Below are 16,773 nucleotides of genomic sequence, written 5' to 3'. Positions count from 1 at the left end.
TTTCAGTAAATGAGGTAAGACCTAAAACATAACGCATGAAAAATCCAATTGGGTACTGAGACGCAGAGACCAGCTTCCCCAAAGAGGTGGGATTAGTGTTTATTGTTGTGCAAGTGTTCACTCTGAGGATGTCAGATTTGCGATTAACAAACTTGGCCTGGTAAAGCGTAAAGTGTCAGTCGTTGAAGGGGCTTTCCTAAATATACGAATTTTCATGATATTACAATAGGATGACTTTTAAAAGAAGATTTATTTTCGCGCACATAAAATCTGTTGCTGGGGAGATGCCACACATACAATAATCAGCGGCACGCCAGCACAGATTGAAATACTTGCTGGGGAACTGCACAGTACTTGCTGGAGAGACGTATTACTGCGAGAGAAAATTAAAGACACACAATACAGTGACGCATATTACAGCCACATACTAATGTTTATGCACTACTGTTCTAGTGCCCGTTATTATAACGGGCTTAATGTCTAGTATAGAATAATACATAAAAAATAATTTTCTTTACATGTTCAGAACCCCAAAAACCCTGAGCTGGATGAAGCGGGTTTGAGAATGTTATGTTACATTTGAATAACATCAAGCCAAACTATCAGAAATGGTGCCATGTTTTATTCACTTGTTCTTAGTTCAAAATAAACATCAATTTGTGTATGCTGTAAGTTGTTTGAAGTTTTGAGAACAAAACCACAGAGCGTCTGCCTTAGTTTCCAGAAAGCTGACAAGAAAGCTAGTGGTCGAAACCTAAACAAAGTGGTTTGGTCAAGTGGCCTGGGAAAAAATGCCTGCAAACACATAAATAACCGCCGGCATGTCCAGGAGAAGTGACAGCTTCTTCACTTGGGGAATGCCGTGCTGCTGGACTATTTTTTACGTTTGTATTCTAAATTTGGCAAAGAGACCATTAAGACGGAACCACCACTCCACAACAGAGCTCTTCCTTTTCTACTGCCAGCAGTTGTCGTTTTTATCTCATCATCATAAAGAATATTTATGAGCCAAACAACATTCACACATGCTGGAGGCGTCTTGCTTCTTTTTCCTGAACGTTTTGTGATACGAGGCCGGATGTAAGGGAAGGTGAAAACATGTGTTTCTGTTCAAGTGTGAGCGACGTGGTAGTTTAGGGAGGGGGAAGTAAAGCAGAGCAGGCAGAGAGAGCAGCTGTGTGACAGGAAGTGTGAAGGTCCCAGATAACTAAAAAGTTACTGTGTACAGCCTAAGGAGGCTTGGACTTCCTGTGATTAACAGGACCATTGTTCTGTGTTGGTCAGACAGCTAGGATGCACACTTTATCTTGTATTCCAATTTTAAATTCAATTTTGTATAAGAAGATATGACATGAGTTCCTTCATTTTAGGGTTCTGGTTTTCAAACTCAGATTTTTTTTTCATTCCTGCTCCCACTGATTTATCCTATGATTCTTTCAGTATTTCATAGATCCCAGATATTCTTCCAAACCCTAACTAAAGTTACTCTTCTTCTGCAGTCATCAGATGCTGGGCAGCCATGAATACGTCCAACAATGTCAGAGGAATGACCGGGAGATTTTGTTGAAACTGATGGAGCGAAAGGATATATGCCGACAACTTGCTCGGATGGTATGCTGGGGGGGGAGTTGGGTTATCACAGGTCTGACAAGATGGTGATTGTGATAGGTGGGCTTAGGGAAGGCCCCAGCGTATTGCTCTAAAGGAAAATTAAAGAGGCTTTCTGGCAAAATTATTAAGGGATGACAATGCATGTCACAAGTGAAAAAACCTGGCTTGAAGAGAGAATCTTGGGTTGCATAAAGGTTGTCTGGCTTGCCAACTGGCCAGATTGTCAGTTAATGTGATTTTTATTACATTTTAGCCAAAGTTTAAGAATCGTTCTGTTACTCATCATTTAAAATAATATGTGTGATAACATATTTTAATATTGCAGAGCTAAGTACATTCAGTTATGGTTTTGCATTTTTAAATGTATAGAAGTGCCCGGAGCCTGTTCTAATTGAATAGCACTATATAAAAACAAGCAGAAATTAACTGCATTGAATAAGGAAGTAAAATAACTGACTGGGGAAATTTGTATTCACAGTAATATGCAGAATAACACAGTGTTAGGACAGCTTAGTCAAAACATTCTGCACAAAATATTTGAACAATGAGTCTGTGATACCATGACATGGCAAGGTATAAGTGTGAAATGATACCAGAACAAAGATGAACTGAGATCATTCTTTTACTGTCACCTAACTCCATATAGCTCCCTCTAGTATGGGAAGTAAATAATCATAGTTGGAATAGGTGGCTGATCATGTAAATACACTGAATATTTTGACAGGATGAAGATGATGCCACCTCCTCTACAATGAACCAGAGTCTTCTGCTCCAAGAGCGCCCCATCAAACAGATTGTCACCAGGTGAGGGTGAATGTTGCATCTTTAGTGGTATACATCTTAATATTTAACTTTCTATGTCCCATGTTCAAAGTTGTCCTTTTTATGCAGTGGCAAGTCCAGATTGCTCCACCATGCTGCATGCTAAGACTTTTTCTTATATAATTTGATTACACAGTCTAACAATCTTCTGTGGTTTCACAGAGAGGCCATGATCCTTCTACTTGATACCTTTCATACTGAAGGAGAGTCATTTCTACTTGCTCAGGTACATACTTGTTTTGTTTCTCACAGATTTTTATCATGTTCTCCAGTGCATGTTTAGTTCTACTGCCTCGTAGTCCTCTGAATCATTCCGCTAGTCAGCTGTTGATCATTCTGATGTTACACCCGCCTACAGTACGTGAATCACTCTTCAGTGTCATTCTGAGATCATGCCATCCTATACAATTTACATTTGAGTGATTATGAGATGTCATTAATACCTTTTAGGCCAGACTTCAGTCATTTACAAACCTTTCTGTAGGGGTTCTTGCATAGGTCACTGGAAATTGTTGCAGGTATTTAATTTGTTGACTTACCAAGTCATCTGGAGATGAAGTAAGTAAAATTTATTTGTAGAGCATCTGTCACAGACATGACATCATAAAGCGCTGTACAACGAAAACACATAAAAGTGTCATCCAAATACAACAAAACAAGAAAAAAGAAAAATAAGACAAAAATAAACAAAGTCCAAGCAGAGACTACTCAGCTGTGTTCAAAGGCCTGATTAAACAAAAGTTGCTTACTAAAAGAATCAACTAATTCAGCCATTCACAACTCTAATGGAAGACCATTCCAAAGCCTTGGCACAACAGACTGAAAAGCATAAAGCTGGGTACAAGGAATAATGAAAACTAAGACTGGGTATTAATAGTATAATAAGTAGATCAAATGGCCACATATTAAGATTTTGGTTTATTTTTTAAGTTTATTTTAATGTTTGCTGATGTGGTGGTGCAGTAGTTAATCCAGTGATTCAATCTCTGTCTATGTACATGGGTGAATAGTCTCATGGGTTTGTCTTTGGCTACTCTGGTTTTCCTCCCACGTTCCAAAGACATGTCAGTTAGGTTGATTAGCAACTCTAAACTAGCCCTGTATTAGTGAGTGTGATGTAATGTAAAGGTTTGGCGTGGTCCCTGCCTGGCACACCATACTGCTAGGATACGCTTCCCTGCTACACTGATCATGGCTGGATAGACTTTTTAAAGTATGTTTACATTTTTGCACAATGTTTGTCATGCATCTTAAGTGTTTGTCATCTCATTGTTATTGCCAGTTATTTTGAATGTTGTGTATAAAAGACTACCTTTTCCAAATTAAGGTGTTTGAATAAGAGGAAGCCTATAGAAAAAAAATAATTTTAAAATCATTATTGCCAATCTTTTTTGATTTTTGCCCTTTTGGTTTGTTTTCTATTGGTAATTTATATTGTTACGAATCTTTACAGTTTTTACCAAGAATATGGTCTCTGCTGTCCATAGATTTAAAATACTTGTTGAGTAAACTTTCTCTAATGCTACCATGATTCAACTCTCTGGAATGCCACTGGATCATTTTTAGGTCACATTGTCCTTTATAAATCATTACTGCCTGGTTGTGTGGCCATCATATCTTCCTAAAATGAACTCTGTCACAACTCTTCCCGTAGCTGAATTAGAAAATCAGAACAATCTAGGTGAGAACAGGACATTCAGCCCAACAAAGGTCTCGCCAGTCCCATCCACTTAATTCTTCCAAAATAACATCAAGTTGAGTTTTGAAAGCCCCTAACTTCTTACAGTCTGCCACACTACTGGGTAACTTGTTCTATGTGTCTATGGTTCTCTAGAAATCTTTCTAATGTTTGTGCGAAATTTACCCTTAACAAGTTTCCAAATTACACTCGTTTATATGAACTCATTTTAAAGTAACAGTCTCAATCCACTGTACTAATTTCCTTCATAATTTTAAACACTTCAATCATGTCTCCTGTTAATCTTCTTTTGCTTAAACTGAAAAGGCTCGGCTCTTTTAATCTTTCTTGGAATCAGTCTAGTCGCTCTTCTCTGGATTTTCTCTAGTGCTGCTATGTCCTTTTTGTAGCCTGGAGGCCAAAACTCCAGATGAGGCCTCACCACTTTGTTATAAATCTTTAGCATAATTTCCTTGGACTTGTACTCCACATATCAAGGTGCTATATAACCTGACATTCTGTTAGCCCTCTTAATGGCTTCTGAACACTGTCTGTAAGTTGATAGTTGAGTCCACTACGACTCCTAAATCCTTCTCATAAGGTGGACTTTTGATTTTCAGACCTCCCATTATGTATTCAAACATAACAGTTTTCTTATAACGTAATACTTTACTTACATTAAATTTCATCTGCCACAAACCTGCCCAAGCCTTAACAGTATACAGAATTATGTACCATCCTAAAACTCCTGTACTCATGCACTTTGTGTTTTATGGACACACTTTGAAGACATATGAGTAATTTGAATTTCTTGCAGGCTAGGTTCATTGGTTCTTCTAAATTAGTCCAATCTGTGTGAGTGTTTCCCATGTTAGACCAGCACTGCGCTCAAGGTTGGTCCCTGAGTTATGACAGCTGCTGCTGGGATTGGCACTGGCCTACTGCAAACTTGGAATTGGCACACATTAGATGATGGGTACTCCTAAAATCTGCTGGGGATGTTCTAATTGGTCTTCTACAAAGCTGACTTGTGCCCGAGGTATCTAATGCTCATTGAGGTCATTGATCCCCTGCAGGAGGTTGCTTTAAGTATTTAGAGATGTAGTGATCTGTTAGTTGTTTGCCATTGATGATTAATGTGTCTTATGAACATTTGACCTGAGGTGTGTAGATTGGTGTAAACATTTAGTATTTCCTAATTGGAAAGGATGTTTTGTCATTTTTCACAGCATTCTGATTTTGGCCACCGGGTTGAGCGTCTGGTACAGTCAGTGAAGGCTCTGTGCAGCACTCTCGCTTCAGTGGAGACACCTGATATCACAGAGGCCCTCAGCCTGTTACCAGCATGTCCCTGTCGCCTGCAACCTCGTGTCCTTAAGGTAAGGTAGGAAGAGAAGTGAACCCATGACATCAAGGGCCAGGCCTGAGCGTGCCAAGCTCCAGGATAAGGCTGGCCTATTTAACTATAACCTTACAATGATGGCACTGACTTTTTCCAGACCTTCAATTGTGTGCTGGAGTGCCTTTTAACATTTGTTAGTCAAAGTGGGTTAGGTCTTCCTGTGTAAAACCCAACCCAGGTTGACCACAGAGAATCATTTGGATATAAAAGTATGTTTTGGAAGAGTTCCTTTCTTTTTGCTAATTTATGTCTTCATCTTTTCTTACAGGATGTGGCAGTACTGGACCAGATAGAGTACAGAGGTAATCAGCAGCTCTTGCCGCTCCCTTCCACATGTTGTTTTGAGTGACGGTGTGAAGACTCCTGGGAAAAAAAATTCCCCACATTACTGTCTTGCTCATTTACTGTACATGATGTGAGCATTTTACTAAAGGGATGTCGCTCAGTTTTCAGAAGGGAGCAGTGTCAGCAGGATTTTCTTCCATCTAGTTTCTTAATTCTTGCAGTTAATAAAGCTTACTATTATAATTGTGTAGCATGTCAGTTATTTTTAATATTGGAGATGTTCTCCTTTTTTTAGTTTTCTGGTCTGGGTCAGAATAGAACCCTTCAAACCTTCTTTTTTATCCCCCTTGTTTATTTCCTGATACTTTATAGTGAATACAAACTGATTAACATGCAATCAGGTTAACTGTTGGTTCCTTTGCTTTTCCATCTTAATTATTTTCCATTTAAAAATAATTGGCTTCTAATTAAGAAACTGACTAAGTCCCTCCATAGTCTGTAAGTATGTAGGAAGTTTTTAGCGTGTGGTAGTATATTGATTGACTGAATTAAAATCCCTGGGTGGCATGATGGTTTTGGATTCCTCTGAGACAAGCAATGTCCTCTTAAAATCTAAAGATATGTCGTTATGTTCATTATCCATTCACTCATCCATTGTTTGTGCACATTTTTAAGACCAGGGCTGTGAGGAGATTCAGTATTAGTCACAGAGTGTGAACCTAGGCTGGGCAGGACACTCGTCCAAAGCAGTCCATAATGATACTGGGCCAAAATAAAGTTCTCAATCCCATATCCCAATAAAATGACATTGCATTTCTCTTTTTGGCATTTTTGACTGCTCACTTCATGTTACTGGGTGTGTTAGCTTAGTTCAGGAACTCTTTTTGTGATAGGGTAAGTTACTCTTTTTTTTTTATTAATTTATCATGTGATACTACAAGTTTTCTGAATCCCTGTTTATGGCCAACGTTATCTACAGCATAAGGAAGCAGGTGTGCTGGCTGCAGTGCTAATTCCGCTACCAAGTTGGTCTATGAATACTTCTTCCTGCTTTTGTTGTGGAAGTTGAAAATAATGAAAAAGTAAAGATGTGTGGGATGAAATGAATGGAGTGTGGTTGCAAACAGGATTTGATTATTTCAGTAATTCTCTTTGAGTTTATTTACTTAAACATTTTACAATATTGTTCTCAAAGATTCCTTTTTGTTGGGATGGAAAATTGTGGGGAGGTGGATCAATCAGTTCAAAGAATCTGGGCTGAATTGTGTCAGACAAATGGAGTGTGAGCCTGAATCTGAGCTTGAAGTGCCTTGGAGGAAGTGAGTTAGTGGATTAACTACCATGCCTCTTTTTTCAAATGTAATATCCTCCACTCCATGACAGGCTCAACCAGGTGCTTTTCTATTCTGGCTTGCTCTTCAGATCAAACCCAACTCTTGATTCCTTTGCATTTTCATTATCTTTTTCTGCAGAGAGAGTGGTGGAGACTCTGACAGCATCCATCTTGGACCTGGTAGAGCTATACTGCTGCACCTTTAAAGCCAATTTCCACACCGCCATGCAGGGGAGCCAGAGGGTGGCACCAACACAGGAGGTGCTGCACATTGACAGCCCACTCAGTTTCAATGTTTATGCTGCACATCGCATCCCGATAACCTGGGCCACAAGGTAGGGTAAAATGGGGGATACACAGGGTTTGTGGGAGGTAATAGGGTTTGAAAGCATCTCATTGATGGTATAGTAGGCAAGACATACATCTCATTGTGTTGATTCAGTATGGGCCTGTGGCTCAGAAGTAATAAGATCAAAGGAAAATATAAAAGATCTCTATCTGTGCTGAAGAGTTTTTATTTTTGAGAAACAAATATGTGGTGTGTTTGTGTCTATTGTTAGAGTCCTAGATCTGTTGCAATTTTGGTGAGTGAACACTGCAAGGAGTAAAAGGGAAGCCTGACAAATGAATACACTCACAGGCCACTTTATTAGGAACACCTTGCTAGTGCCAGATTGGACCCCTTTTGCCTAGAGAACTTCCTTAATTCTTTGTGGCATAGATTCAACAAGGTGTTGGAAACATTCCTCAGGGATTTTGGTCCATATTGACATGATAGCATTGCTGATTTGTTAGCTGCACACCCATAATGTGAATCTCCCATTCCACCACATCCCAAAGGTGTTCTATTGGATTGAGATCTGGTGATTGAGGAGGCCATTTGAGTACAGTGAACTCACTGTCATGTTCAAGAAACCAGTTTGAGATGATTTCAGCTTTGTGACATGGTGTGCTATCCTGCTGAAAAAAATATATCAGAAGATGGGCACACTGTGTCATAAAGGCATGGACATGGTCAGCAACAATACTCAGGTAGGCTGTGGCATTTAAACAATGCTCAGCTAGTACTAAGGGGCCCAAAGTATGTAATGTATGTAAAGAAATATCCCCCACACCATTACACCTCCACCAGCTTGAACTGTTGCTACAAGGCAAGATGGATCCATGTTTTCTTGTTATTGATGCCAAATTCTGACCTTACAGTCTGAATGTTGCAGCAGAAATTGAGACTCGTCTGACCAGGCCACATTTTTCCAAACTTCTGTTGTCCAATTTTGGTGAGCCCGTGTGAATTGCAGCATCAGTTGCCTGCTCTTAACTGACAGGAGTGGCACCCGGTAATCTCCTGCTGCTGTAGCCCATCTGCTTCAAGGTTTAACTTGTTGTGCATTCAGAGATGCTCTTCTGCATATCTTGGCAGTAACAAGTGGGTTTTTGAGTTACTGCTACATTTCTATCGGCTCAAACCAGTCTAGCCATTCTTCTCTGACCTCTGGACATTTTTACCCAGAGAACTGTTGCTCATTGGATATTTTCCCTTTTTCAGACTATTCTATGTAAACCGTATAGATGGTTTGTGTGTGAAAATCCCAGTAGATCAGCAGTTTCTGAAATACTCAGACCAGCCTGTCTGACACCAACAACCATGTCACATTCAAGGTCATTTAAATCACTTTTCTTCTGATAGTTGGTTTGAACTTCAGCAGGTTGTCTTGACAATGTCTACATGCCTAAATGCATTGAGTTCCTGCCATGTGATCGGCTGATTAGATATTTGCCTTAACAAGCAATTGAACAGGTTTACCTAATAAAGTAGCCGGCAAATGTTTATCTTTAAGGTGTAATTGTAAAAATGAGCAGGATCTAATACCAGAAAAGACAATTAAAACCTAGTGCTAAAACTATAAAATCAAAATTTAGAAATAGTAAGTCCTTAGTCTAATAGGCCTTCCCATTCTCCTATTGTAAAAAATACTACATGAAGAAATAAAAAAAGTTTAGTCTTCGATCCAATATGACTTGCCATGCTGCCATTATCAGTAGGGATAATGCAGTGACCTCAAACATTGTTACAACATGTGTAGACACAATTAGCAATTTTTTTTTGGTATTTGGTAAAATGTATCATTGACATTGTCGCTACCAACAACATCACTATGGCCAAATGAAAAACCTCACAAACAGCGACAGCCATGGAAGAACTGGTTAAAGATGGTGCCATGATGATAATGTCATAATACTGATAAAATTATGCACAGTGCCAAAGAAATATAATAAAACAACTTTCATAAAACAGAAATCAAATATTAAACAGAGAAGAACCAAAACAACAGTATGAATTCATGGCTTAACAGGTCTATCTCATTTCTGTCTTATGTTATATCAACAAGCCCCCTTTATTCCTCTAGTTAAACTGTAGGGGAGAAAAAGACATGTTTCTTTGGTTGTGGTATACTGATCAGTTTCAAACAGTGCCAGATTAAACAGTGTTACATTGACTTAATCAGTGTAAAATAAATTAAATGGTGATTATTGGGGTAGAAAAAATTATTCTTTGCAAGTTAGACACAGAGGGTGACACAGTGGTAGTGTTGAGGGCTCACAACAAGAGAACTGGGGCTCATGTCTTTGGTGCTCCAGTTTCTTCTCACAATCCAAAGACATGCAGGTTAGGTGAACTGGTGTTGTTAAATTGGCCCTAGTATGTGTTTGAGTGCAAACGTGTTCACCCTGAGATGGACCCGTGCCCTGTCCGGGAGTTGTTGCTGTCTTACTTTTGATGCCTGCAGGGAGAGGGTCCAGCTTCCCAGCAACACTGCTTAGGATAACCAGGTTCGAAAAAGAACAAATGGATCGACCCTGAATTTGCCATGGAAAAGTCTACATAACCCTCAATGATTGTGTGTAAATTCACTTATAGCAACCCACTGGCCTAGTGTCTGACATTTTTTGTCACACATGGGCTGTGCTTCTCATCTGCAGATGATTCACTCACTACACTACACCTTGTACTGTTGAAAAAACAAGAAATCCTGGCAGTGACAGAGAAGGGCGGAGTTAGGCATTCATCTAGACGGCCTCATTGGAGATTTTAACTATACATTTGCATCACATGATCATGTTACAAGATTTTTTTTATCTGATCTTTATTATGTGTTAGTTGTTTCCTGAGTTATTTTACTCATGAATTATTCCCTTGAACTTTCATATCTTAATGCAGCTGCTACTTTACTTTTTAGAAACACTCTAGTCACATGTCTAGTACAGAATGGTACAGGTGGCTTTGCAGTGTTTACCTTCCCATGTTTGCCATGCAAAGTTGTTACAACATTGATACTAATTAAGGAGAACACAAGGCAAAAGGAACTTGTGGCACACCTACACCCTCATTTCTTTAATCTGACTAAATCTGAGATTTTTCTTATAGTTTGTAGACTTTGGTGTGAGGAAAACATGTATTTATTTTCTCCCTTTTAATTCATTAATCCTGAGACAGGAAAAACCTCTAGCTGTTAGTAAAGTATGGCTGTATTATGTGCTGCTAGAATACATATATTCTTATTTATCAAGGATCTGGAATTGATTTATTTAAAAACAAAAACATAAGAAATTTGACAAATGAAAGGTGACCATTCAGTCCATCCAGCTGGTTTATTTAGCTAATGGTTAAACTGTCCCAATATCTCATCGTGATACTTCTTAAAGGTTGTGAGGGTTTCTCCTTCAACTCTATGTCTTGGTATTTAGCTCCAGTTTCCCACAACTCTTTGCTTAAAGAAGTGCTTTCTGGCTCCAGTCCTTAATGCACTACCACTTAATTTCCAATGGTGTCCTCGAGTTTGTGATTTACCATTAATACTGGACATACACACTGAGTCTGCATATTGATTTGGCAAAATTTTACACTGGATGCCCTTCCTGACGTAACCCTCCCAATTTTTCTGGGCTAGGAACTGGCACAAAGAAACACACTGGTTTGTGCATCCCCTGTGGTTGGGTTTTCAAGAATCTCAAGAAGTGGGATAGTCAGAGAGATGCAGGCCAGTCCAGTACCCGCACTCTTTTACTACGAAGCCACGCTGTTGTAACACATGCAGAATGTGGCTTCGCATTGTCCTGCTGAAATAAGCAGGGACGTCCCTGGAAAAGACGTCGCTTGGATGGCAGCATATGTTGCTCCAAAACCTGTATGTACCTTTCAGCATTAATGGTGCCTTCACAGATGTGCAAGTTACCCATGCCATGGGCACTAACACACCCCCAATACCATCACAGATGCTGGCTTTTGAACTTTGCGCTGATAACAATCCAGATGGTCCTTTTCCTCTTTGGCCCGTAGGACACGATGTCCATGATTTCCAAAAACAATTTGAAATGTGGACTCGTCAGACCACAGCACACTTTCCACTTTGCACCAGTCCATCTCAGATGAGCTCGGGCCCAGAGAAGCCGGCGGTGTTTCTGGGTGTTGTTGATATATGGCTTTCGCTTTGCATGGTAGAGTTTTAACTTGCACTTGTAGATGTAGCGACGAACTGTGTTAACTGACAGTGGTTTTCTGAAGTATTCTTGAGCCCACGTGGTAATATCCTTTACAGAATGATGTCGGTTTTTAATGCAGTGCCGCCTGAGGGATCGAAGGTCACGGGCATCCAGTGTTGGTATTCGGCCTTGCCGCTTACGTGCAGAGTTTTCTCCAGATTCTCTGAATCTTTTCATGATATTATGGACAGTAGATGATGAAATCCCTAGATTCCTTGCAATTATATGTTGAGAAACGTTGTTCTTAAACTGCACGACTATTTGCCCACGCAGTTGTTCACAAAGTGGTGAACCTCACCCCATCCTTGCTTGTGAACGACTGAGCCTTTTGGGGATGCTCCTTTTATGCCCAATCATGACAAACACCTGTTTCCAATTAACCTGTTCACCTGTGGAATGTTCAAAACAGGTGTTTTTTGAACATTCCTCAACTTTCCAAGTCTTTTGCTGCCCCTGTCCCAGCTTTTGTGGCACGTGTTGCAGGCATCAAATTCAAAATGAGTGAAGATTTGCAAAACAATAAAGTTTATCAGTTTGAACATTCGATATCTTGTCTTCGTAGTGTATTCAATTGAATATACTGTAGTTTGAAAAGGATTTGCAGATCATTGTATTCTGTTTTTATTTACGTTTTACACAACGTCCCAACTTCATTGGAATTGGGGTTGTAGACAAGAGTACAAGGAGATAAGGCACAAGATGAAGAGAGAGGTGGCGAAGGCTAAAGAAAACGCATATGATGAGTTGTATGAGAGGTTGGACACTAAGGAGGGAGAAGGGGACCTGTACCGATTAGCTAGACAGAGGGACGATCTGGGAAAGATGTGCAGCAGGTTAGGGTGATAAAGGATAAAGATGGAAACATGCAAGCGAGGAGAGTGTGTTGAGCAGATGGAAAGAGTACTTTGAGAGGCTGATGAATGAAGAGAATGAGAGAGAGAAGAGGTTTGATGATGTGGAGATAGTGAATCAGGAAGTGCAACGGATTAGCAAGGAGGAAGTATGGACAGCTATGAAGAGGATGAAGAATGGAAAGGCCGTTGGTCCAGATGACATACCTATGGAAGCATGGAGGTGTTTAGGAGAGATGGCAGTGGAGTTTTTAACCAGATTGTTTAATGGAATCTTGGAAAGTGAGAGGATGCCTGAGGAGTGGAGAAGAAGTGTACTGGTGCCGATATTTAAGAATAAGGGGGATGTTCAGGACTATAGTAACTAAAGGGGGATAAAATTGATGAGCCACAGCATGAAGTTATGGGGAAGAGTAGTGGAAGCTAGGTTAAGAAGTGAGGTGATGATTAGTGAGTAGCAGTATGGTTTCATGCCAAGAAAGAGCACCACAGATGTGATGTTTGCTCTGAGGGTGTTGATGGAGAAGTACAGAGAAGACCAGAAGGAGTTGCATTGTGTCTTTGTGGACCTGGAGAAAGCATATGAAAGGGTGCCGCAAGAGGAGTTGTAGTATTGTATGAGGAATTCGGGAGTGGCAGAGAAGTATGTAATAGTTGTGCAGGATATGTACGAGGGAAGTGTGACAGTGGTGAGGTCTACAGTAGGAGTGACAGATGCATTCAAGGTGGAGGTGGGATTATATCAGGGATCAGCTCTGAGCCCTTTCTTATTTGCAGTGGTGCTGGACAGGTTGACAGATGAGATTAGACAGGAGTCCCCGTGGACTATGATGTTTGCTGATGACATTGTGATCTGTAACGATAGTAGGAAGCAGGTTGAGGAAACCCTGGAGAGGTGGAGATATGCTCTAGAGAGGAGAGGAATGAAGGTCAGTAGGAACAAGACAGAATACATATGTGTAAATGAGAGGGAGGTCAGTGGAATGGCGAGGATGCAAGGAGTAGAGTTGGCAAAGGTGGACGAGTTTAAGTACTTGGGATGAATAGTACAGAGTAATGGGGATTGTGGAAGAGAGGTGAAAACGAGAGTGCAGGCAGGGTGGAATGGGTGGAGAAGAGTGTCAGGAGTGATTTGTGACAGACAGATATCAGCAAGAGTGAAAGGGAAGGTCTACAGGACGGTAGTGAGACCAGCTATGTTATATGGGTTGGAGACGGTGGCACTGACCAGAAAGCAGGAGACAGAGCTGGAGGTAGCAGAGTTAAAGATGCTAAGATTTGCATTGAGTGTGACAAGGATGGACAAGATTAGAAATGAGGACATCAGAGGGTCAGCTCTTGTTGGATGGTTGGGAGACAAAGTCAGAGAGGCGAGATTGTGTTAGTTTGGACATGTGCAGAGGAGAGATGCTGAGTTTATTGGGAGAAGGATGCTAAGGATTGAGCTGCCAGGGAAGAGGAAAAGAGGAAGGCCTAAGAGAAGGTTTATTGATGTGGTGAGAGAGGATATGCAGATGATGGGTGTAACAGAACAAGATGTATGGAATATGGAAGAAGATGATCTGCTGTGGCAACCTCTAACGGGAGCAGCCGAAAGAAGAAGAAGAAGACTGGACATACGCGTACACAGTGAGATTTGGCACAATTTAAAGTCTGATTTGCAGTCAGTGGGTTTTCTGAGCTCTCCTGAATTTTAGCATCATCAGACATCATTTCACATACAGTATGAGAGGGATTGTGATGCCCAGTTGCCTCTTATGAATGAGCTGTTATACAATCGGAAGGATTTCTGCCTTGTCAGAAATTTCAGTTGGCTGTCCTCTAGTGTGAGCAGTCTCACGACCCAATTTTTGGATTTGGTCATCAGATTTCTTTATGTATCAATCACAGTATTTGGTACACCGGGTATCACCATTGTCATGCTCATTTTCACATTTTTGATTTCAAAAATCAAAGTATCATATAACAACACACATACAACTAAATGGCCAATGACAAAAACATCTTAGGAAACCTTTACTGGAAGAACTCAAAATAAACACAATGGTAAATTACAGTAATCCCTCCTCCATCGCGGGGGTTGCGTTCCAGAGCCACCCGCGAAATAAGAAAATCCGCGAAGTAGAAACCATATGTTTATATGGTTATTTTTATATTGTCATGCTTGGGTCACAGATTTGCGCAGAAACACAGGAGGTTGTAGAGAGACAGGAACGTTATTCAAACACTGCAAACAAACATTTGTCTCTTTTTCAAAAGTTTAAACTGTGCTCCATGACAAGACAGAGATGACAGTTCAGTCTCACAATTAAAAGAATGCAAACATATCTTCCTCTTCAAAGGAGTGCCCGTCAGGAGCATATAAAGTCACAGAGATAGAGAAAAGCAAACAAATCAATAGGGCTGTTTGGCTTAAGTATGCGAAGCACCGCGGCACAAAGCTGATGAAGGCGGCAGCTCACACCCCCTCCATCAGGAGCAGACAAAGAGAGAGAGAGAGAGAGATAGAGAGAGACAGAGTTTGTTTTTCAAGCAAAAATCAATACGTGCCCTTCGAGCTTTTAAGTATGCGAAGCACCGTGTAGCATGTCATTTCAGGAAGCAGTTGCACAAAAGATAGCAACGTGAAGATAATCTTTCAGCATTTTTAGACGAGCGTCCGTATCGTCTAGGTTTGCGAACAGCCCCCCTGCTCAATCCCCCTACGTCAGGATCAGAGAAACTCAGCGCAAGAGAGACACAGAAAAGTAAGTTGGGTAGCTTCTCAGCCATCTGCCAGTAGCGTCCCTTGTATGAAATCAACTGGGCAAACCAACTGAGGAAGCATGTACCAGAAATTAAAAGACCTATTGTCCGCAGAAATCCGCGAACCAGCAAAAAATCTGCGATATATATTTAAATATGCTTACATATAAAATCCGCGATGGAGTGAAGCCGCGAAAGGCGAAGCGCAATATAGCGAGGGATTACTGTACTTATACTATGTACCTCTAATTCTCTCGGTATTTATCCACACCTCAACCTTCCGTGTGTCCAGTTATGCCTTGTTCTTTTCTTTGTACTTTCAGAGCACAGTACAGCAAGTATTACTAGCACAGCTCTTTTCTTCATTGACATTTTGACAAATCTGTAGCCATCTTGTTTTTTGAATGGGTAAAAATGTCTGTCGGAGCCATGTACATGTACAATTTGAGCACCCACATCTTGGTGTATCAATCAGACCGACTGTGTTTGCACAGTTTGAGCACATATACAACTTGTGACTCTTATCGTACAGTATGAGCAATCGCTTGCCTATGGTTTCTAAAAATCGCACAGTGTACACAGTATGCGCAACATAAGCTGAAGGAATTTTGGTAGCTCTGCATTATTTATTATTATTTAATGATTCAAGCACTGCTAAATTTACATTTTTTTCTCATCTTGTTTTCTTCAGAATTGCCTGTAATTGTATATATAGTATAGTTCTAATTCTCTGGTAGCAGAGTTCATGAAAGATGTTGCCCTTTATGCTAGCCCCTGTGAGTGTTTTTTTTTATTGCCTCATAATGAAACTGGAGTCTTGTCAAACAAGTTGTCTCACTAGTTGTCAAAAGGCTTTTTAACACCTACATAGATTTAACATGTTAGAGGTTGTGCTCAACATTGATACCTCATGCTTTATTTTTAACTGTGTTTATAAAGTATACAGTGATACATACACATTTATGAGCCCTTATTGTAGTTCCATATTACTAGGTGAACATTTCTTAATGAAAACTAGGATTTTTTTTTTTGTAAGAATAGTTTTTTTTTTTTTTTTTTACCCACAAAAATCTGAGTATTGTTTAGAGAAATGGGTAGCACAGTAGTACAGCGGTTAGCGCTGCTGCCACAAAGCTCAAAGAAACAGGCTTAAGTTGCAAAACGATGGAGATCAAGGGATCTCTGAAGGTGGCACTCGGTTTATGACAGACATGAAGTACATGTATGAAGTATAGCACTGTATGTACAGAATGTGTGTCTGTATGACTATACAGCAACGTTGTGAGATACTTATGGTATATATTTCTGAAACCTTTACATAACTTGTCTAGGAGTTTTAATAAATAAAAGAATGCCTTGTGTTTAACATGATGGAATGAATAAAAGCTCAAAAGCTAAAGCTGTTTATGTGTAAAGTGCTGCATGATCACTAGAGTGATCAACACAGAGAAAGAGTGGGAGGCAGTACAATGTAAATAGTGCAGTGCAAAACTAAAGATGATTG

At 40.1% G+C, this 16,773-nt stretch overlaps 1 protein-coding gene across 1 annotated transcript in view; it reads left to right on the top strand.

Moving 5' to 3' along the window:
• The window catches only part of pik3c2b (phosphatidylinositol-4-phosphate 3-kinase, catalytic subunit type 2 beta), a 123,209-nt gene that overhangs the window by 56,189 nt on the left and 50,247 nt on the right, over positions 1-16,773 (top strand). Inside the window, exons 6-11 of the mRNA XM_028796664.2 lie at positions 1,500-1,611; positions 2,336-2,415; positions 2,596-2,659; positions 5,341-5,490; positions 5,782-5,815; positions 7,271-7,466. Of these exons, the coding sequence (XP_028652497.1) occupies positions 1,500-1,611; positions 2,336-2,415; positions 2,596-2,659; positions 5,341-5,490; positions 5,782-5,815; positions 7,271-7,466 (636 nt within the window). The remainder of the gene's footprint in view (positions 1-1,499; positions 1,612-2,335; positions 2,416-2,595; positions 2,660-5,340; positions 5,491-5,781; positions 5,816-7,270; positions 7,467-16,773) is intronic.

The sequence above is a fragment of the Erpetoichthys calabaricus genome, chromosome 3 (genome assembly GCF_900747795.2).
Source record: "Erpetoichthys calabaricus chromosome 3, fErpCal1.3, whole genome shotgun sequence".
Taxonomy (NCBI): domain Eukaryota; kingdom Metazoa; phylum Chordata; class Cladistia; order Polypteriformes; family Polypteridae; genus Erpetoichthys; species Erpetoichthys calabaricus.
The sequence above is the reverse complement of the archived record's forward strand: the minus strand, read 5'-3'. Positions and strand labels throughout refer to the sequence as shown.